General features: G+C 33.7%; 2 protein-coding genes across 5 annotated transcripts; one reads left to right on the forward strand and one right to left on the reverse strand.

Moving 5' to 3' along the window:
* Window positions 1–578: 578 nt before the first annotated feature.
* On the forward strand, window positions 579–6677 carry Bm7134 (Uncharacterized protein; the record flags this gene model as incomplete). Of its 2 annotated transcripts, XM_043077185.1 has the most annotated exons (6): window positions 579–598; window positions 4684–4920; window positions 5088–5232; window positions 5485–5582; window positions 5741–5846; window positions 6057–6677. In XM_043077185.1, the coding sequence occupies 6 exons, from the start codon at window positions 579–581 to the stop codon at window positions 6675–6677; spliced, it is 1227 nt and encodes a 408-aa protein (XP_042933119.1). The 2 variants fall into 2 exon arrangements, with proteins under 2 accessions (XP_042933119.1, XP_001900578.2); XM_001900543.2 differs by lacking the exon at window positions 579–598 and having other exon boundaries at window positions 4691–4920.
* A 4088-nt stretch (window positions 6678–10765) lies between these two features.
* On the reverse strand, window positions 10766–22935 carry Bma-ceh-44 (Uncharacterized protein; the record flags this gene model as incomplete). 3 transcript variants are annotated; one of them, XM_043077186.1, is made up of 26 exons in its annotated part: window positions 10766–10933; window positions 11315–11407; window positions 11519–11677; window positions 11898–12218; window positions 12485–12655; window positions 12957–13096; window positions 13236–13437; window positions 13588–13806; window positions 14035–14097; window positions 14208–14357; window positions 14491–14633; window positions 14766–14925; window positions 15093–15227; window positions 15635–15754; window positions 15926–16012; window positions 16211–16329; window positions 17143–17345; window positions 17562–17740; window positions 17819–17941; window positions 18127–18252; window positions 18414–18542; window positions 18766–18833; window positions 19373–19510; window positions 20521–20647; window positions 21254–21364; window positions 22876–22935. In XM_043077186.1, 26 exons carry the CDS (start codon window positions 22933–22935, stop codon window positions 10766–10768), a joined length of 3714 nt encoding a protein of 1237 aa, XP_042933120.1. The 3 variants fall into 3 exon arrangements, with proteins under 3 accessions (XP_042933120.1, XP_001900579.2, XP_042933121.1); XM_001900544.2 differs by having other exon boundaries at window positions 15084–15227; XM_043077187.1 differs by lacking the exons at window positions 10766–10933; window positions 11315–11407; window positions 11519–11677; ... (17 more) ...; window positions 18414–18542; window positions 18766–18833 and adding an exon at window positions 19123–19145.
* Window positions 22936–22962: the final 27 nt, after the last annotated feature.

A 22962-nucleotide genomic window follows, 5' to 3' on the forward strand; every position in this document is an offset into this window, starting at 1 on the left:
CTTTCTAAACTTAAAATTCAGCTCTCAGTGATAGGAAAACTAAATGAAATGTACATTCACTGTTTCAGGGATTACTGATGTGACCTATATAACGGAGGCACTTTATCGTCCTCTCATCAATTTTACAACGCTTTATTCTAATTCAAAACACACTTTTCATACAGACACATCTTTTAGTTCTGTTTTGAATAAACTTACTAGTTCGTTCATTATTTGTTCATCTTCGGTTACAGTGTTTCTAATGGTACCATGCAGATACAAATATTGCTGAAGAAAGTATCTCAAGTTTCTCCCGAGACAAATGAATGTTTGAACAGCAGGATTTTTTCAGCAGAAAAGTGTTATTTCTCACTTATCAGGATAATATGTGATGCTTGGTGGCCTTGGAAACTCTGATCTTAAACCTAACGTATGTGATGATGTCTGAACGTGTATCCCTTTATCCGGATCGTTCTGTGTCAATGATAAATCAGTTATTTCATAATTGTATGTTTACAGGAAGTAATTCCTTCTTTGTGCTGATAAAAGAAATAAATAATGATGGAAAGACAATTGCAAAGCGAAGAATCAGCTTTTAAATGGATTTGTTCTTTCGGCGGTAAGTATTTCGTATTTCCACGAAGGAAGTTGCTCATAGGATAAACTCAATGTAGGAGACAGGTAGGTGAGAGTGGTACTCATTTCTAATGTCACGGAATACAACAAAGCAAATTGAAAACTCACACACTTTCCGATTCAGGTAAAATAAAGAATGCATATATGTTTTAATTTTCTTATTTATTCAAAGGACGGAATCAAATTATATAATGTTCCTGTTATCATTTTTTAAACATACTGTCTTTAGAAATTTTTAATCTAGTCATTGACTAAAATGTTTTTGACTCCATTCAGCATTTGTTTTTTCTTTCCTTTTTATTTAGATATAAATTTCGATAACAGTCAGTTCTTTAAATATCTTCACTAAATTCAATTTCAAAATTTGATATGTGTCCGGTATTGTGTTTGAAATAGAAATGAATGGACGTATACATATATATATATGTGTGTGTGTGTGCCATTGTTATCATACAATGTATAACGATTCCATTGTTCATTTCATTATCATCAAAAAGTAGAAAATGTTAAACGTGGGGGTGGTTTGTAGATGAATGGGAATGTTTACCGTCATGCCACGGCTACCTTTTCTCTTTTTTCTTTAATTTCTATTTTAAATATACTTAATTATACAGGTAGTGACTTATAGTTATGTGAGTAGGAGAAATTAGGATGAATATGACTATACGTAATTAAAATGTAATTAAGAGTACACGCTTATTTTTCTTGGTTAATGTATGATGCTAATGGCATGCTTAATTATCAGAAGTCTATTCAGAATTTACAATTTTTCCTGGTACATCTTTGAGAATGAATAATCTCTGACGTTTATCCTCTTCTGTTTAAGTCGGCTTCATGGTTTTTCAGTTCTTAAAATGTTATAAAGCAAACGTTTAGATATAGAGGGCACCAGTATAAATCAAATTACTGTCTACCAATGAGATATATTAGATGTACAGAAAGATCTTATCACATAGGTCATGTTATAATTGTAAATCAAATAACTTTTTCATAGTCTATAATCGGTTTTGATCAACTAGTATCGGAGGTTTGCTATAATAACATTTCTAAATGTTACTGTTGCTAAAGGTTAAATGTATTACGATTCGGTTGCAAGTTTGAAGATTTTCCTTTTTAACTTGGAAAATTTTTTCCTGGAAGAGCTTCAAGACTTTATGTTCATTGAATAAGAGCTGCGTATGTAACGGTTGAATCACTGCTTATTGAACGTAGTGGTGCGGTTTTGTCATACAGTTTGATCTATAAAATAAATGACTAAACAACTCATTTCAAGAGATTTAAAGTTAAAATTTAAAGGAAATGCGATAAACTAATGCAGTTGAAGCCAACTGAATTGAAATTCTGGATGATCAGTGAACTGTACAGAGTGCAGCAAATCACCATGTGCTCTGATCTTTTGTTGAACGCTATTTCTGGAACATTCAGCATTTCTGGATAATTATTGTCCAGAAATAATTAGTTTCTCTCTCTCCCTTCTTTTTCTCTAAACGTCGTTTAGTCTTAAATCAAAAATTATTCCTTTGCAAATCATAAAGAAATTTTTTTATGATGATGTTTGTTTGATTTGTTGATGTCATCTGAATCTCTGAGAAGCAAAAAAAAAAACCCTGAGAGATGTGATGGAATTCCTCTTCCTATCGCCATTTATTTTCAAATGTCCAAAAATTTTCTTTTTTCGACTTTTACTGTTAAAACGACCTCTGATCAGCTTAAATCCTATTAAGAATATGATATTATAGAATTTCGAAGAAATCCCACTATCACTATTAACACAGGATTTTAAAATCCTGTGTTAATATTAATAATGATGGCCAGCAATATCCTTATAGGCAGTCAAATTAACCAAAATACTCTTATAGAGACTTGGATTCATTCATGTTTTAAACATGCCATTCTGAATAACCGAAAAAAACTAACAGGTATAAAGTGCTTTGGATATAAGAATGAGATAGATGAAGAGAAAAAATAAGGAGGACACTAAGAAATTGAAATTTGACAGTTCTGTAGAGAGTGTTCCTCTGTCCAATTGCCTGCCCGATTTTCCAGAGTATCTAAGGCTATATGTTGTAGATAGTGAGGGTCAGATGGCGATGATGACAAGTGGCGAATGTTAAAAAGTCACTATCAAATTCTGACAGCTATAAAGTGCTTTGGATTTATTATCGAAATCAATCAAAAATATTCGCCTCTGTGTTGTCTTCCTGTTAATAATATCCGGCACTCTTTTTTTGCATTTTTTCGGAACGATATTTTTGCCACGCAAATTAATCAGAAAAAATGTGCAATGTAACAAAGAACTTTTTCACTTAAAAGTGTGGGAAGAAAACCGATATTTGATACTTTGTTTTCAGTAAGATTGAAATAGTTGAAGTACAGTAAGTTGTATATAACAGTGATTTTACTGAAAAGGAGGTGTATTGAAATCATCTTAAATTACCAGTCTAGTAAAACTCAATACGGATAATATCACTGTCATAAATGCAACTCAACTTAGCATCCAGTAGCTTCTCGGTAAGGTTAACTAAGTTTTTTACTACCCACCTGAAACATAGAGTTATGTTTTTTATATTTGGATTATGCAATTCCAAGTCGCTATTATTATATTGTAATAGAATATTTGCGGATGATGTAATGATAAGGTAAATAATAATGTTAAGGTGTATCTAAAGTTGTAACTTCAATGCTAGATTAATATTTTGGGAAACAGTGTGTCCTTTCCATGCATTTTTAAAATTAAAGGAAGTGAGGAAGAATTATGAAATAAAAATTTATCTTGAAGTTACTGTTTCTGTATCTATCATCATCGTTTCAGACAAAATCTCTCATTTGCTTCATAAATCAAGAAATATCGAGACAGTTGTCATACTCTTTCTTCCAGATATCTCTTTTTCATACCTCATTTTTTGAATTTCTAATCCCTGCATAGAATTCTTTGCTAATATCATGGCATAAATGAAAAATGACTGTATCTATAACTTTTATGGTTCATTTCATCTATTCAATTAACAGCTATTTTTTCCTTTCTGTATTTTAATGAATGGAAAAATATAATGTAGAGAAAGAAAATTCTGCTTTTTCATAGCTGCCATTTGATATCAGAATTAGTTAGTATAAGTTCGAGATGATTCCTTACCTGTCATTTATGTTTTCAGTTGATAATCAAATTCTTCGCTTTATTTTGAATTAACAACTGTCAGCGTTATATAGCACATAGCAGAAGGATGTGCTACTTATTTATATGAATGTGCACATCTCCGCTACATACATACATATGTTAGTCACATACTTAGTCATATACTGTCAACTTGACAGTATATGACTTAGTCACAATTGCATTTCTTGATTACCTCAGTTTATTTATTAGTTGCTTCATGTGACAGATATTTTTCAGTAAACAATCAGGAGAAAGAGATAAGAAAGAAACATAACACTTTCTTTTATCAATTTAGGTTTTTTTTTTTTTTATTTCAAAGACTTTTTAATACTTACGGATGAAGCTTATGCATCGTTTTTGAATGGAATTTCATTTCATTTTATGAAATATACTTCATCTTTTATCTATATCATTCACTTTCATTTACTGATAATTGTACCGTCTTTTAACGTAAGAAAAGTCAAACTTGAGTAGAATTCATACTGACCCTGTTTTAATAACTCTTTTGAACTGTGGATTTTGAGACAAAATTTTGAGACAAACCGTGGAGGATATCACTGGTGCCATATAATGGCAATATCAACTGATTTCTTGCATCTTTAACGATGTATAACTTTTCGAGATTACATGCAAAATATGAGAAATTACCAACAGTCTGGTTTTATTTTGGACGCAAATAATTTTCTTGTATTATTTCTACAGTTCATCGTTCTTTCTCATAAATGTCTCTCTCCACTTTTTTCTTATTATTACCAAGTAAGGAAATCTGTGGATGAAGTAATGAGATTACGAAGTTGCACGAGTATTTATAAGTGATTCAAATACTCATTCCATTTTAACTAGAGATGGGGGAATTTTTCTGTCTTTCATTTCATTGTTGAACTTACTCAGCTGATATTTCCAATAAATTATAGAATCAGTATGAGTGTTCCACTGTCCATGGGTCCTATGTTGCTAATGGAGAGCAGACAGACAAACGGTCCGATGTATCACGGTGCTCATTACATGCAGCCTGGACCGCCACCATCATCCGCAATACCAAATGGTACTCATATTCCGCCCAATTTAATACAATCGCATCATTCAGTGCACGGGCAAGCTGCTGCATCCGGACAGCACATTATCACATCCTCAATGAATAGGTCTCAAAGGTTGGTATTTGTGAAGATGCTATCATCATCATCTCAAAATCGAAAATAAACTGGAACTTTTCAAATTCGGTAAAATCAAATTTCTTCAGTTAACTTCAAAATGTTTAAAATCATGATCTGTTATTACTCACTAGATATTTTAAAATACTGCTTTGAGGTAATTTAAGATGTGGTGTATGCCGTGGCTGTCAATGTAAACCATGTGGACAGTGCACTTATTGTCAGGACAGCCCACAGTTTGGTGGTCCAGGTGTTAAGAAGCAATCTTGTATCGAACGAAGATGCTTACGCGTACTTGAAAACAGATTGCAGGTTTCTAAGTCATGTTTTGTATTTCTTTTATTTGCATGATTATTACTGGTTTTCCCAAACCTCATAAGTTACCTCAAAAAAGGGAATTATGGTTTTTGAAATCCAAAAACAGCATTAATTAATAACTTCATATTCATATCACTCTACTCTAATATTAGCAGAATGCATCTATTTTGTCTAACAATTTTTTTTGAAAAAAATATGCTACAGACACATTTTTGGTTTGAAATACTTCAATTTAATTTGTTACAGAGAGATGCACCGACGTTCAAAGCTCGTGTTGGATGTAATCAGTGTGAAGACTGTCGGATGCCCGATTGTCAAATATGCCTTGTATGTCTTGACAAAAGGTCCATTCAGTTACATTTTTTTAAAAAAATGGGAAGCAGTTGGGTTTCTACGAATTTGTAAATATCTTATTGGGAAAGTTATTTAAGCCATATTTTTCAAGAAAATTCGAAAATCATCCAAAACTTAGTGATCGGATTATTTGAAATACCTTTTTAAGATTTTTCGATAACCGATATATGACTGGTGCAATGTGCGCCAAGAAACGCTGTAATAATGCCACAAGCATAGAACTACCTGCTGCACAAAATGCTGAATTACGACAGGTATGCTGATGTCCTAAGTGATACTCTTCTAATTCTGCAGTGATAAAATATCCTATCTTAGGGGAGACCTTGCTGATTTACATCTGTGACGTCCTGAAATAGTTTGTTTGTTATTTATTGTAAGGTTAATACAATTAATACTATAATAGTGTTTTTTATTGCCCTTTTTTTGGCTACATTATTCACTGAATTATCACTAGGGTATTTCAGGCACATAAGAGGACATACGAACAGTCAGGAATGACGGATTATCAGATTATGAAACGTCGCGTTCATCAAGGTCTGGAACAGCTGGGACAGACGCAACAACAACGCATCCTGAATATGCCAGCACAAGCGGTTCTGAATGGACAAGGATGCCCTACCCCACCGAGTGCCACCGCTCTTTATGTTAGCCAACAAATGCGATTGGTGTCATCCCAGTCGGGAACACCGCAGCAGTTACTTATCGTCCATCATCAGCAACAACAACATCATCCTGGAACTGGGTCTGTTGTTCCATCCACCACTGCACGATGTGCAGAAACGACTGCGATCAGCACCACCCAGGAATCAGTAACAGTCGCAAATTCCGGTGCACTCTCTGGTACCAGCAGTGGTACCATTCATATGACGCCACAATCGCGACATGTACAGCATCCCGCACCTCAATACATACAGCAGATACAAACACAACATGTTTCCCATCCGTATCTGATTGTGGGAGCTGGATCTAATGCCTCATATCTTCCGAGCTACATTGAAGAACGTGTGGTGCCTCAGTCGGATCCATTTACACCACCGAGTTATGCACCGGAAATGAAGAATGTTGTCGTATTGCAGCCCTTATGAATCGCTCCAGAATTAAAGATTTATAGTAGGGTAGTACGTTTTCAGTAAATTTGAACTGAGCCAATTCGATCACTTTGAATTATTTCATGTCATCAAGCTTTTTCTCAAGGGCATTATTTCAAATATTCTTGCCGAGTTTCCCAGTGTTTCATTTCCCATTTTATTTACTTACATGACTTTTGAATGTTGTGATTTCTTGGCTGTTACTCATTGCCTTCTTATTTTTCTCCTGCGACATATTCCTTTTCAATTTCTCACATATTCCTTTTCAATTTCTCACTTTATCACTTTATTCTACGTGTCCTTCCTACCTTCATATATTGCTGTAAGGGCACAGTTTTATGACCATATATCCCGAAATGAATTACTTGAATACCACACGTGTCTCAAGATCTAGTGAAGTTATGCTAATCTGATATACAAACGTAAAGACTGGCTCTATTTCTAAGAGGAAAGAGTTTGAATTCAAAGTGGTTTATAATTTCCCATGCCATTTTTGATCTCATGTCTTTATTTAAACCAATAAAATTCAAATATATGATAATGGGGAGGGACTAGACAAACGTAGTGTGGAGTATAGCATAAGTTCCATCTAATTTAAGCTGTCCTATTTCATCGCATGTCTTCAATATACTTAAACGATGAATTTGAATGCATCTTGAGGAACTTTCAGTGGTCTCATCCTGAAATTACAATTTCTTGTTTTTGAGCAGCAAAGATCAGATAATATCTCCAATAGTTGTATTCACATACGTTTAAAAACTTCCATAAGATAGCAACAGTCGACTTCTCCATGTGGTAGTCTTCGTGTTTGGCAGCCAGATTTACTAGTGAATACTAGCTTTGGTTGGGATTATTATTTGAAAATAAGTGAGAGCAGAATTATACCATCTTAACTAACATATAAGTAAATCGCATATGGTTTTGTATTATAATTCCTCTTCAATTACCAGTTCCTTCTTAATTACAACAGTCACTTCAATTACTGTTTTTTTTTTTTTTTTTTTCAGTGTTCTCTACTTCAAATATATATAGTGAGGTCAGTGCCTTAACACCCATCGTTGTTCCTCTTTTTCCATAATCTTAGTAAAGTTTGCATGTTTTCATTTCTACGGCTTATTTTCGTTTGGATCAAAAGCATTTCTTATTTAAACTTTTTTGGTGCTTGCCTATAATTATTATAATAGATTTTTGAGTTTATGAATAAAGGTCAGAGTCAGCGTTCAACTGGGAGGAGAAAATATCAGTTTATTTTCATTCTTTAAGGAACATTTATGAGCGTCCTCAAAACGTACAGTCATTTGGGATTTCGTTAGCTACGCTATCGGTTAACACCAATGCGGGAATGAAGTATTCAGTTCAGTCCATTCCGCACCGACTCATTTTGCATTTCAACGATTCGTGACATAACAACATGGTCTATTAGATTTTCATTCAATAAATTTTGCGAAATGAAGAAAATAAACTTCAACTGAACCGTTTTCCCCTCAATATCCTCTGGAAAATTGTATTTCAGTCCTTTCTGTCGCCGAGCATCCTAGCAAAAATATTGATTCCGCCTAACATTCTGAAGCCTAAACAAAGTAAGATGTACTTAAATATGAGGATAAAGATTAGAATGTACTTAAATAGCTCGCTGTAAAGGACAGAACTTACCGAGCTGCCGCCATTCAGATATCTGAATGTTGTCTCCTATGTTCCTCTTGAAGTTTCGTGTTTTCTGTTTCGGAGTAGTCATTGTATTGTGTGTAATAAAAAGCAATAAAAATGTATCCAATTTATTCCAATTCATTTATGTTTATTTAAATTTGCCCAAATAGCCGAACTGTTGGACTTACTGATTTATTGAGAGACGAAAGTGAGTAAAATGTGACAACTCTGAGTCAGCTTAAAATTGAATTTTTCTTTCAGGAAAATGACATCTAAACCTGTTTGGATATTATTGCTCACTTAGAGTATTGGGTCCAATTGTTACGTATCCCAAGATCCTTAAGCGTAACTTGTGTTCCACACATTGAATAACGAAACGTACATTTAACAAGTATAGCAATCCAAACTTTCATAGGCTCATTTGAAAATGTTTTCTCATAAAAATCTGCAGCCATAAATTTTAAACTTTTGCTGACTATAATATAATACTAAGATTCTACGCCTTTCATCATCAGAACTGAGATATTATTCCAGATGTGGGAAAGTGCCATGGAAATGATAAAGTCAAGTGGAAGTGAGTGTTGAAATTAAATTCATCTTTTTTAGGAAGTTGAAATTGAAAATTGTTCATAAATTCGAAAAGTTCGTACAGAATATGAATTATGAATTTTTCTTATTTCCTCTCTTCATCCTATTATTCTCTTGAACATTTCGTCACTAGCAGAAATAAAACGAAGAAACACTTTCATAGTCAGGTATAATACCGATACTAAGAGTTCCTGCAAAAGAATCCGTCTATGCGAAGCGATACAGAACCTGAAGTTTCTAAAGATATGAAAAAACCTAGTGTTGGAATTTTTAAATTTCTAAATATAATGTCATTTCTAAACAAAAAGACCGAAAATTTTTTAAAAACACAAACAAGACAACAAAAAAATGGAGAAGTATCGGATAGAAGAATAAAGCTCTAGAGTTTTTTGGTTTACTTGGCCATAAGGCCCTCCTGTTCCAATTCTTCCACCTGATGATGAAGTTGATCACGTTGGGGTAATAATATCGATAAAATTGCTTTCGTTCTCTGCATTTATTTCATGTCTCACTAGTACTGTTAGTTCTTTGGTCAGTATCTTCATTGCTGAAAATTTACTGCTCATTTTGTTTCGGAGCCCATTTCCCTAAATATCCGTCTCAGAAAATGAATAAATTTTCAAATAAACTTCTGGAATACTATGAAAAATCTTTTTATAAGATTGTCAGAAACATTACGTCTTCTCGTGATCCAAGTGAACTGGCATGCAAACCCAGCAAATCAACTCTAAACGTTTTATCAGGTGATGCTGTCGGATCAACGTCGTTTTAAGCTCATCATCAGCACTTTCTCCTATTATCAACTGCTCTGTAAAACAATCTATAGTGTTAATAATCTATTGACAATCCGAATTACAAAAGTTTTGAAAGTTTTAAAAAAACTCGGCACGCCATATAATTCGTGCGATAAAAACTTTTCAACAAGAAAAGTGGATTGAGATAACAAAAATCGAGGGTGTTGAAGAAAAGATTGAAAGAAGTTATTCATAAATGTTAATTAAGAAAAAAAGCAAAATTGAATTTCTTCATGAAACATGTGACAATAATAATTGATATCTGAATTGCAGTATCGAAACTACAAATTTTGAATCATATAGCTTGAAATATTTATAAATTATTCCAGTAAATTTTAAGCTTTAAAATAAAGGAGACTGTGAGATAATATTCACAAATAAAAATAAGTTTCCGGAGCATGTTATGCAAAGTAACAAGTGTGAAAGATGGTGAGATCAAATTTGCGAAACAAAAAAGAGATTCTAGTGAAAACAACCAAACGCATCAAGAGACTCATAAAAATATGGACGAAAAACAAAGTACAAGTAATGAAGTAGAGATCACCTTCAGCTAAAACTCCTGAAACAAAATGAAAAAGAAAAAATACACAATGAAAAATAATTACTGACAGTTATGATTAATGGACTGACAAATAAAGCAACAAGAAAAATCGGTTCTTAAAAACATAAACAGATGATGGCGGTTAAAAGCGTTTGCTAGCTCAAATACAAATCCAGATAGAGTAGACAACAACAACATTAATGTTTGCTCCATAAACAGTCAATTTTTTTTTTTTTCATATGAATTAACATCATATCTTTGCCACCAACTACGTATTTTATGAAAGAATTAAGAAGGGGGAGAAAGGAAGATATCATACAATTTTATAATTTTCTTTTGGCCGCTAATTCATCTGGCAGTATAAAATATAGATAGACATTACTATGAGAGAAATTTTCTAACAATAATTGTGCAGACATAAATTAAGAAAACAAAAAATGTCTTTTCTTACAGTAATTCCTTGCAGCACGTTGACAATCCTTTAAACAAACATTCCACATTCGAAATCAAATAAATTACAACTGCTTGGAAGCATTGAGTTTTTGAATCCGTTCAATTGCTTTATCAAGAGAACTGTTCTTGGTAATAGTGCTTCTAGCCAAGTTGCTGTTGCTGCCTGGTGATACCATTGTTGGTGACCAGTGGTACGGTTTCGATTCTAATTTCATTAATTCCGCAAGATCCTATAATTACAAGTAGAGCTACCATCAGCATAGTCAGCAAAACTACAAAATGAAAACCACAAAAAGAATTAATTTTGGATCTCTAAAAAAAAACTTCAGTACAAGTGATGTTAGAGTTTCCATTTTCTCAAATAAGAAAAAGATTTGTAATCGAAAAAAAATATTTTCTTATATTTTTTTTCTTACGCATTAAATCCTAATAGGAAAAAAATTTTGCTCTAGGAATAGATATATACAAACTACTTTACAATGCATTCAGGCATTGAAAATGAAGACTATGACTCAAATGCGACAAGAATTATACTGGCTGTTATATATCCTAAGCAGTAAAACAGTAAAAACTAAATAACTAAAAACAACTCGTATAAGAAACAGATTAACCTGCTTCCACCGATCACTGTTATTTTTTCCATTTGCTGAATTTCTTTTTTGACCGTTGTCCCCATTTAGAAGATTTTCAGCTCTCAAACTTGCCTGTAATTTAGATTTTACAAAAACTGAGACAGAAAGAAATGTAGCAGTAGATTCACATTTTCCACTAGTTTTAAAAAGTAACTCTAATTAGTCAAAAAATTTCGTATAAACCTTTTGTCGAGTTCGATAATTATGAAACCAATTGCTCACAGTCCTAGTACTCAAAGAAAGAGTCTGCGAAAGTTGCTCAATTGTCCGTTGATTCGGATGCTGGTCACGTTCAAAAACATGTTTCAGTGCTTCTTTTTGCTGGTCCGTAATAACTGTTCTCTATAATAATTCGGATGCTGGTCAATAATAATAAAACAAAAGGAATTTTATTTCAAACTTTACTATCGAGTTTGAAATAAAAGCTTTGAAACTTCAAAAATTCAAAAATCAGAAATATTTTTGAACATGGTTGAAATGTTATTGAAGATTAGTCAATTAATCCTTTATGCTACGTTACGATGAATCTTCCCCAAAAAGTCAGAAATGAAATTAAAAAAACCTGTGCTTTCTTCGGCAGCTCGCCGGTAGCTGTATTCAAAGCTGCTTTTCTTTTCTGTGGTGACAGAGTTTTTGTTAAAGAACCTGTAGATGTCAACGTATCCACCATACTTGAAAAGGTCGATGTGAGAGATGAAGAGAGCAACGCAGTGGAAGTAGATGTCTCCTGTATCCTATTATTTCCATCTAATTCACTGAGCCATTCGCTCATCTTGAGATACAAGTCACGAGCGCGTGGAGATAACTGTTCCCAAGTTTTTGGTTTGGTCAGGAGCTCTGATACACCCCCTGGACTTACTCCCAATATTACATCACCAAATGTCTGGAAAAGGAGAATGGGTTAAACAGTAGCGAAAGTTAGTAAGAACAAATTTAATCCAGAAATGATAATTAAGAAAAAAGGTGTTTATGTAAAATATAACAAGATGAAAGAGCTAAAACAACTGAATAACTGAATAAAAAGTGACAAGAAATATAATTACAAGAGATATAATAAAAGGAAAGAAAACATTATCTGAACGGATGCATTATTTAGCAAGTTCGAAATCAATAAATAATCTTATAATATTTATATGAATAAAAACAGACTTTCTGAGAAATTCCACTGCTGTGCAACCGATCCTTGACCTGTCGCGCAATCTCACTTGTATCAACCATTGACAGCTCTTTTTTCACCCTCCGCACCATTTTTTTATCACCGTCATCCATGACCGAGAATTTCTTAATTTCCCGCACTTTTTCAGTATGGCATTTCACAATCTATAGAGAAATAAAAGCAGATATAAGGATTTTTTTAGATAATTCAAGACCACAATTAATTTTAATTCAACGCACAATTAATTTACTGGAAGGATAAATCCTATCTCATTGGAATTTTTTTCGTAGGTTAGGAATGTACAGCTAAAAAATGCCAGGCAAGGCAATCTCTTTTAATATATAATTGTTCAAACTGAAAAAAAAATTGCATTGACCGTTCAAAAATACACTTCAATATTTATGCAAGCTTTAGAATATGCGTTTTGTGTCCCCGATTACTTATTTGTATGCAGTGAAAATTAACCTCATGATCAATTTCGTCACCTGAAGGAAAGTTTCGCATACTTAGCAAGCCGCTAATCGAATTTTGCTTTGCACCATTGTTTCTTTCATTCCTAGGCAACACTTCCGAAGACTGAAGTGCACCTAACTTTCCATTCAGCTCTGCAAAAAACCTTTCTATACTTCGGGATCTCATCAGGATAAATAAAGCTTTTTAATTTTTTCTTTTACGTGACTCAGCACTCGGTAATAACGCGATGATTTTGGTAGTTTAAAAATAAAAACAAGACAGATACAGCACCTTCTTCAGGTTTACAAACCAAAGATTGAGCTTCATTTAAGAAAAGCTGCATGCGCACAAACGGCTCTCGTCCTTTCTGCGTCAACATGGCCCACGGTTTTGGCCTTGCTAAAAGATCCGAAACAGATCCCTGTGAAAGACCAAGTACATGCTCACCAAACTGACGTTGAGATATCGAATTTAAACAAAGGAAATCTTTGATCTGTAAATGAAGATACTAGTCAAACGCAATAATTCCGATGTCGAGAAAAAAATCTCTTAGACTGTGAGCTGTAGGCAGATAATACCTTCTTAAGGTGTGCAACAAAAGAAAAAAAGAAAACAAAACAGTCAAGCAACGTTGGAAAATTACTTGTCTCACGATATCTTCAGTATCCAATACCGGATAACGTTCAAGCTCCTCTTGCGTTATGGATGCCATTCCACTGCGACATTTCAAAGCAAACAAAGCTTGAGCAGAATTTACAGGAAAATTTGATTGCGGCGGTGAATTGGTATCTCTTGTTGATCCGCAATGAGATGACGATGATGACAACGAAGATGATTTATTCGATGTTTCCACTGTTGGAAGCTATGAACAAGTGTGATAGAACATTTCGACTCATAAACTTTTTGATAAACTAAAGGATTGAAAATTTTCTGAAATACTAAGGCACGACAGTAATGGAGGTAAATTTTCTTCTTTTTCACTTGCTTTCCTTTTATTTCTCCTTCGTTTTAGAATAATTAGAATCGCTGACACAACAAATTCATTGCAATTGAAATAAATGTTGCGAATATCAGGAAATAACATACTTACCTTTTCATCTTTAGTTCTTATACTTAAAGGCCGTGAACCAATTGCCTGTTCTAGATGAGATTCCTGAAATTGGTAAATTCCGTTCCCAGCAAATGATGTCTATTGAGATCATGAATTGTAACTGTCATCGCACACTCTGCCATCACATTAACTTGTAAATTTGGCTAATTTACCTGCTCCCTTAACAGTGCCAATTCACGTTTGTATATCTTCATAATTTTTTCTTTCGGTATGTCGTCATGTCGCCATCGACTTGTACGTTGCGCAACTGAATTCACGCTACCACCACCAGCTGCAGCTGATAACTTGTCACGCTGCTTCAACTAAAAATACAAATACTGATCGACGATAAGAATAACGCTCCTTTAATTAGCGCACTAAAGTTTCGCAATTTCAAACTTTTAAACTAAGAGAAAATGAAAATGCTTCCAAATAAAGAGAACTGACTGAACTTACATCGCCTGGAGTGACTTTCGAAGACTGCTTTTGTACAAATAAATCGAAATTATCATCTGCATTATATCTGGAGACCGCAGCTAACGAGACAGCCTGCTGATCCCACAAAATTTCACGCGATGGTACTTCAATCTCGATTAATCCTGATATATGTAAAATAAAAAAAAAACAATCCGTTCAATGAACTAAAAAACCTGAGTTTACAGAGACGAAATCAAAAGCATATATTAGTGTAAATTTTTATATGAGGATAAATAGAATAAAGAAAACCTAACCCACTGGTTGAGTTCGACGGGGTGAGATATTACACAACAATTCAATAGCTTTAGGATCTGAAACCCAGCCATACATGCGTCGAAACGCTTCTCGTCCTTTATCAGTGAGTTTATTCCAGTGCCTTGGTTTAGACAATAATTCACTGAGTGATCCCTGTGACTGCAAAAAATGTGCTTACTTATGAATATAAATATTCGTCCCAGTTTAAAAAACAGTTGAAGTAAATATGGCTACGGCGATGAAATTCCATGTGTAAAATTTAAGAAAAATTAATTCAGGGAATTGAAATGAAAGACGAAAATTAGAGAATCAAATACCTTGACTACCTGGTTCATGACGTACTTCGCGAATAACCGCTGTCCAATATTGTGGGTAACCATTAAATGTTTGCATTGCTTTGCAATTTCCGTCGTATTCAAAGCCTTTGTACCTAATTCATGAATATTTCTGGTAACAATATCCTGCAAACATTCATATTCAAAAAAATAAATGATATACTTTATAGGTGTGACAATAAAATACAGAATGATCATTGATCAAAATATATAATACTTTTGATTCTATTCATTCAATCATCTACATAATTGGAATAGGAGGAATTTTCTCTTTTCTCAGCAAATAAACATTAAATTAACCGTATATATCTCATTTCACGTTTTTAAAAATCAAAACTGATATCACATCAATTAGTTCAAATCATTACGCATTGATTCCGCAAATATGCCTCAATTTTTTTCCTGTTTACATGATGTACTGAAATAATTTCAATACATAATTTATCAGTTGGAGTCTAAGCTTATCAATTGTCATCTCTATTAAATATATCAAGAAATGTCGACTAAAAGTAAGGAGAAAGAAAAAACTAAACCTGCAGCTCATTATAGGTCCTGAGTTCAGCAGGTGACCGAGGTAATTCATGCAAACTGGACGAAGCTGTTGAATAATAATTTTCTAGTTTCGAAGTATCATTTGATGAACTAGCAGAGCACTAAAACAAATTTTATAATAAAACTCTAAAAAGTGATTTTTCCTTTTCTTTTAAACACGATATCTAATTGACTTCAATCTCTTTTAGCAGTGAACGAAGCAATATCTCCAAATGGTTTATAATTATTACGAAGCATAGAGTTAATATCAAAAGCCGAGAAGCGATATTTACCATAAACAAATTAAGGAGACTCGTGGCACGATGCGGATCACTTTCTAAATCCAAATCACCATTTGTCTGAATAGATTTCTGGCCGCTCTGAAAAGAATAAGAAACTAACCAAGAGTTCTTCCTAACGGAAATTATTATTTCAAACTAAGCTAGAAGTGCAAACTATTTTGTTTGCAAATATGGAAAGTGAGATGGCCATCTTTTACACAAATATTCCAGAAGAAACGACTCATCAGAATACGAATTCAAATGTACTTTAGCTGTAGGAAAAATTCAAAGTCATACTTTACTTGAGAACAAGTCGGCGAGTGTGTTACTATTGAAGTTGGCATCAACTAAACCGAAAACATCCGACAAATCATTCCCATCTATCGTCTGTTCGTCCAAAACGCTGTGATGGTCACCTATAAAGATAAGGTGTTTTCGCTGCACCCCATCGTTCAAGAAACAAACAAACAAAAATGCAGCAAAATTCCAGAACTGAATATAGAGCAAATATGAAGCGATTTAAGATTTACTGAGAGGAAATACAGAAGCTAAGAATCATCAGTTTAAATGTCAAATCTCGACTTAGTATAATTCTGTAAAATTATATCTCGAATAATATACAACTCTTGGATATCGCATAAAATGCTTTAATGGCCCAATATATTCCTAATACGGTCGTATTCAAATAAATTGCATTTCTTTTTTGAGTATAACTTAAAATCCTCTCATCATTATCCACGAAACACAAGCGTTCATAATAACACAATACAGATATGTATGTAGAAAAACTACTGTGATAAATGGATAACAGATAAACAACAGCGTGCTGCAATGGTACTTCTTTTTCCAAAATAAAAAAGTGAGTCGGAAACACATTACAAGCATGCATAATCAATCTATAAGCACTTGAATCAATTGAAGAACAATTTGGACTAATAATTTCCTTATGTAATTTTAGGTACTTATCATCAATTCTTCTAGTTTCCTCAACATTGTTGTCTTTATTCCTTTCTATGTGATTCTTAGATTTTCACTAAATCTTTGCTAATTAATATATTATTAATCCTCCTTGTGCATAGTATCAATGCTCAACACGACGCAAAATCAAAATGCGCCTCCTTGTTACCTTTACTAATTTAACTTTCTTTTTCTTACTAACTTTACTATTTCACCTCAAAAATATTTAATATACATAATACACTCGACAACTATAAAGCCAATAAACATACCTTCAAGTTTTTGATTACGCATTCGCAAATCCGCATTTTCACTATGCAATTTGCGATTTTTTCCAACAAGTAATTCATCAAGTGCCTTCGAACGACCACCCAACTGCACTTCGGCTGTTGCGGTCGCAGTGGCAGTAGCACCATTGCTCACGAAACATGTCCTTTCAGCGGTTTCTTCTCCCAACTCAACACCACGTAGATTCCTAAATAGTAAATCTAGAGAAAAATTTTTAAATTGTGTTTAAACTTAAATTACAGCGGCAGCTGAAATCTTTTCCTATAGCTTTAAATTGTTTCCTTCACAACACCATAATCATAAGTTACACTTTTTTTTCAGTTTTTTTTAAGAATGTTTGTTTTTTAGGATGAACTACTTTTTCATGCTTGATCTCGAAGTTTAACTTAGAAATAACGCAAACCTTAAATCTTTTTTATCTTCATAATCAGACTGAGCTTCTAATTGGGCTTGCAACTGCGCTACAATTTCCACATGGCGCCCCAATTCTTGAGTCAGCTCATCGATACGTTTGTTCGATTCTGTTTTCAAATGGATAAGCTTCGAGTTCAGCTTCTTGTTTTCTTCCAACAATTTACGAATCTACAACATATGCTTTAAGTAAGATATCCAAAAAAAAAGAGTATTTTAGGCAAGAACAAAATTTTCAAATCCAATGACCTGACTGTCTTTCGAATGAATCAGGGAAGTGCCTCCAAATGTTCCTTCATTTGGATTCGAACCAGCATGGCTAAAGCGCTCCAATTCACCTTGCAAACGTTGCACTTTCTTTTCCGCTTCTATCTGAAAGACCATCAACAAGTCATTTTCTAAAAAGGTAAACAAGTTATTTTCTAAAGATAACAAAGAACTAAAAGATTTACAGAACTGCATTTCCTTCTCATGATCTGATTAAATAAACGATACGATGGCTTCATCCAGTTTAAAAATTAAGAAGACAATCCATATTGTATTTGTGTCATACTAACAGCTCTTTGCAAAGCGTTCTCGAGATCATTCGTAACAATTTCCAATTTTTCGCCGTCTACATCTTCATTTCTTATCAGTTGTAACTTTGCCTCTTCAAACATTCGATTGGTTTCTTTGTTCTTCATCTAAAGTTGATGGAAAACTCTATTGTATACTAACTATTTATAGAGAAATAATTATGGTTATGCTATTGAAGAACAAACTGCGAAAATTTTTGGACGAAATCGACCATTAAAATTGATAGAATATTCCATAACGATATTCGTAATATTTGACGAAAACATACCGTTAGATCTGCAACAGCATCTGAGAGCGTTTTATTTTCAGCAGTACTTTGCACCCGCCCTTCAGCAACTTCTCTTTCAAATGCTTGCAGTTCGACGCGCAATCCTTTTTCTCTCTCATTTATCGCAGCCTGTAGCAATATATTTTTGTATTATATTTCAATTATACTGCTGAAAATAAAACGCTTATTTTATGTCAAATAAGGAACAACAGTTTATTAATCAAAGGAAGGTAAGGCAGGAAGGCCAAACAGAAATAGGCACAAAGAATAACAAAATGGAGTACTCATCTGGGTCATCCGCGATCCTATCGAGCTATTGTTATAAAAATTCATTATCCACAATTAAGCAAACCTGAATGCTACTATTTGTTTTAGCTTCCATTTCTTTCATCCGTTCTTTGAGTTGCCGAATGGTTAGATCTGAAGAAAAGGTTTAATTTTAAATTTAATTTACTCTTCTAAGAAGTTAAAGATTACAAGATCTGTCGAATGTTCATACAAAATCCTGATAAAAATCAGTTTCCGTTCTTGAACTGTTCAAGTTCATTTATTTTAGGGTCTTATTTGTACACGACCAGAAACTAACCAAGAGTTCTTCCTAACGGATATCGCAAAGGACGAATTTTGTTGATGTTAATTAAATTTTGCATTTCTGTACCTGTTGCTTGACTATTTCAGCGAAAATGTTAAACATCAAGATTGCCCGTATTCAGCTTATTGTTATCGATATTACTGAAACGTTAACTTATGCCAAGTACAATTCATCTGGAAAAACTATTCTTGGCACACAAGTTCCCCATTCAGAATTAATCTCCCGCTCAAAAGTAGTCATCCTCACTACATCCATCTTATTCCTCGAGATTAGTCACGCACATTTATGCTGCACCAGGTCTTCTCGGAATAAAAATCACTTATTTCAAAATACTTGTAAATATAATGCGAATTTAATAAGTACATACCCTGATTTCGTAAGTGATCATATTCTTCTTGTAACTCATTCAGTTGTTTAGTCAGGTCCCTAACTTGCTCTTCAACAGAACGTAATCGCACGACTTCCTTTAGCAATGTTGAAACCTGTTCCAAATATGGAGAAGGATCTGTAAAAAAAATATAAAAAGGTACAATAAGTAGGTATGCGTAAAGAAATGAGGAGAATCCGAAAATTTTTGACTGTTCTATTTGATTTATACAAAATCTAGTTAGTGAATTTGATAAATTCAGGAAAGAGACATAAAGGAGAAGAGAGACAAAGCGACGAACCACTGGTCTCATGACGACAATTTAGAGTTAATCAATAAGCAACCTTGGATCACAAGCCTGAGTAGGGATGCAGGACGATTGTAAGCAATATAAGTGTGGTGATGAGCAGACAAGCGCAAGCTTACATGTGTCTCAGGAATTCGATTGCCGATACGACGATTGCGGAGACAGAACTATCGACTAAGCGCTGCTCGCTAACTGACTAGTGACTGGATGCAGAAAATCGAACCCAAAAATAAACGATTTCCCAGGGATAAATGAAAGAATGAAGCGATTGACGGTCGATTCAGTATAATGCGGGTGCAATGGATGGAAGGAACGCTTCAAAAGCAAATAATCGATGCGATTGCGCGAGCTCCACAAAGCTAAGCTAGACAGCCTTGTAAAAGAAACTTACTGCTTACTAGAGCAATGATCAACGCTTGACTCGAACCTAGCTCACTACGACTACGAGATACTAACACATATTGAGTCATAATTTACGCTTCTCAAAAATCCTTCAGGCCTACCCTGCTCAAATTTAAACGATTTCAATCACATTTGATGATAAAGAGATTCTTCGATTGCGTGTCTATGAATAAATATAACTGCAAATACAGCGGAAAGAAGAATTTCCATAAATATTCACACAGAAATATTCTCAAACGTTATGTATCTGCGACAAGTGGTGATTAAGCTGTATTACAATAATTTTCACACTGTCGCTTTTTTTCAGATATAAAGCTAATACACAGCATTTGAACCTACTTAAAGATCAATAAATTCCAACGCACAGCGATGCATATAGATAGAAAAATGAGGAAAATCTAATAACTAATTTTGTTCCATTGATAAAAATTTCTCTTACCACAAACAGAAGTGAATGTCCGACAAACAAAGATTAAATCAGCTTCTGCTGCTTTTGCTCTTTCTATAGCTCGATCATACTCTTTTTGGAACGCTCTAATCAGCGGCGAAGCAGCTTTACGTGACTGCTACAAAAAAAAAAAAAAAAAAAAAAAAAAAAAACTTGAAGTATAGAAAAGAACATTTGTAAATTTATACGTATCAAGTAACCAGTTGCTTTCCTGACTTTTATCTTTTATACCACTTGATTTAGACCTATATGATGCCATGCCACTGCAAATATTCCAAGAATAACAGAGTTACAGTAGTTAACTTTTTGGCATCATAACTATAATTCTTAATTTTCTTTTTTTGTTTTTTGTTGTATAAAATTTTTTTGCTGACTTATATCCCTTCCAATACTGTAATGGTTTGACTGATGATGTCAGTTACTACGATTGTATCACTTCATGCCGTTGAAATTAAACGTAAAATGCAGGCCTTACACGTCCTAAAATATATTTTTTCCTTTTCTCAGACCATTATGACAACTATCATGATATCAAGAATTCAACACATATCACAGCGTTTCGACGGATATTAATTTTTAAAAATCGATCGACAGAAATGACGAACTTAACCATTATTAGATGATCAGAAAACCAGATCTCAACAAAATGTTTTATTTTGTAGACTTAATGCTGATAATTAAGGTAAAACCAAGTTGCATAAGTAAAAACCATAATAAAACTTACCTTATCAGCATGCTCATAATAATTTTTGCTTTCAGCAATTAACTGTTGGCGAGCAACTCTGCATTGACTCTCTCTCACACCAATTGCCTGTACCTCTTCGTTTAAATTCCTCTGCAAAAACCGCTAAAAAAGAATAGTTCATCAAATAAAGGACAAACAAATACCCTTATCGATCAACGGTGTCCCCACGAGGTGAAGATTTTAAGACGCACCTGAATCGGGTCAGAAGGAAAGAGAGGAAGAGGACAGAGAGATCAAAAATCAGGTACAAGAACCGCATTTTTCTTGATTTACATAAAAAATTATACCACAGTATGCAATAGAAAGTGATAATAATAAAAGATAGTAATCACGACATAATAATAAACGATAGCATTTAAGAATGCACTAATCTCAGCAACTGAATTCGGAACTCTCTCACCAATAGATTATTTTGATTCTATATACAATAAATTCAAAGTACTTTATAAGGATTTCAATTATGAGTGAAAGATCGATAATGTTAGTAACATATTACAACTAAGTTAAGCATTGATGCCATTTAATTGCTGGAAAGATGAAATTGAGAGATCAGCAGTAGAATAAGCCAGTGGTCTGAGCTGTATGCAGCTGAGATGCATTTACTCAGTCAGTCAGTTAACAACCATTTCAGTAAGTATGGTTTTGAAGCCTCATCGAAAATCGATCTTCCAGATGGGCTCGCCTTTCGCGGCAACAACTGCATGATTTGATTCTACGACAAAATAACATTCCCTCTCACCAATCATTCCATTCAGACATTTCAAACTCCGTGCTGACCGTTCACTGAACTGAACCTCTTCGAACATATATATATATCCACGGACAGAAAGATACACGTGCATCAGTAAACAAATCAATTTATTGATATCGATTTATCTGACATGAGCTCAATAAACTGCGGCTCACTGATAGGCAATACTCCAGAGACTACTTCAACACGGGAACAGCTCATCTTTCTCCGATAATGCATGCATATCTCAGATGAGATTTTTTTCGTCAAACATATATTTTATTGAGAACCAAAAACAGATAATCAGCTGAGGAACAAAATGAATGATCCTCATGATGCATACCACTTTAGATATTTCCGCGACGGATGGAAAATACGAAAACATCTATATTCTTTACACCTAATGAGTCGAATTTCACGCAATAGATCATAAGTTGTTCATAAACTGAGCAATTCCAACTATACTTTATAATACATGAGGAAAGTTTTTTTTTGCGTGATTTTTTCCAAAATATTTACAAGCACCTCTTTTGATTTTTAAGATTATTCAACGAGTTGCATTTTGCTTACTGACCTTTTTCTTTTATGCAATTCAAAATCGGTTAGTCATTATTTCACATTCTTCGACTGCAATTTTTGACCTTTTCATATTCTTTCCAGTTACAGTAAATTTGATGAATTACAACCATGAATGCAATCGAAATGAAAATTATGAAAGGATAAATAAGCATATTAACACACTGCCACTTAATTAGCTTATCCTTTAAAAATGAACTAAGTATATAACGAAGATCGATAAAATGAAAAGATAAAAAACTTAGATGCTATTTCAACATGCTCAGCTGCAAAGTCCGTTTAAGCAATACTGTACCTGCAAGTGTTCGAAATCGATCTGTGACCATTTCTTCGCTATACTTTCCACTTCTTGCATGTTTTGTGGATCTATTGCCATATCACT

The sequence above is a fragment of the Brugia malayi genome, assembly GCF_000002995.4.
Source record: "Brugia malayi strain FR3 genome assembly, contig: Bm_v4_Chr1_scaffold_001, whole genome shotgun sequence".
In the NCBI taxonomy this organism is placed as follows: Eukaryota; Metazoa; Nematoda; class Chromadorea; order Rhabditida; family Onchocercidae; genus Brugia; species Brugia malayi.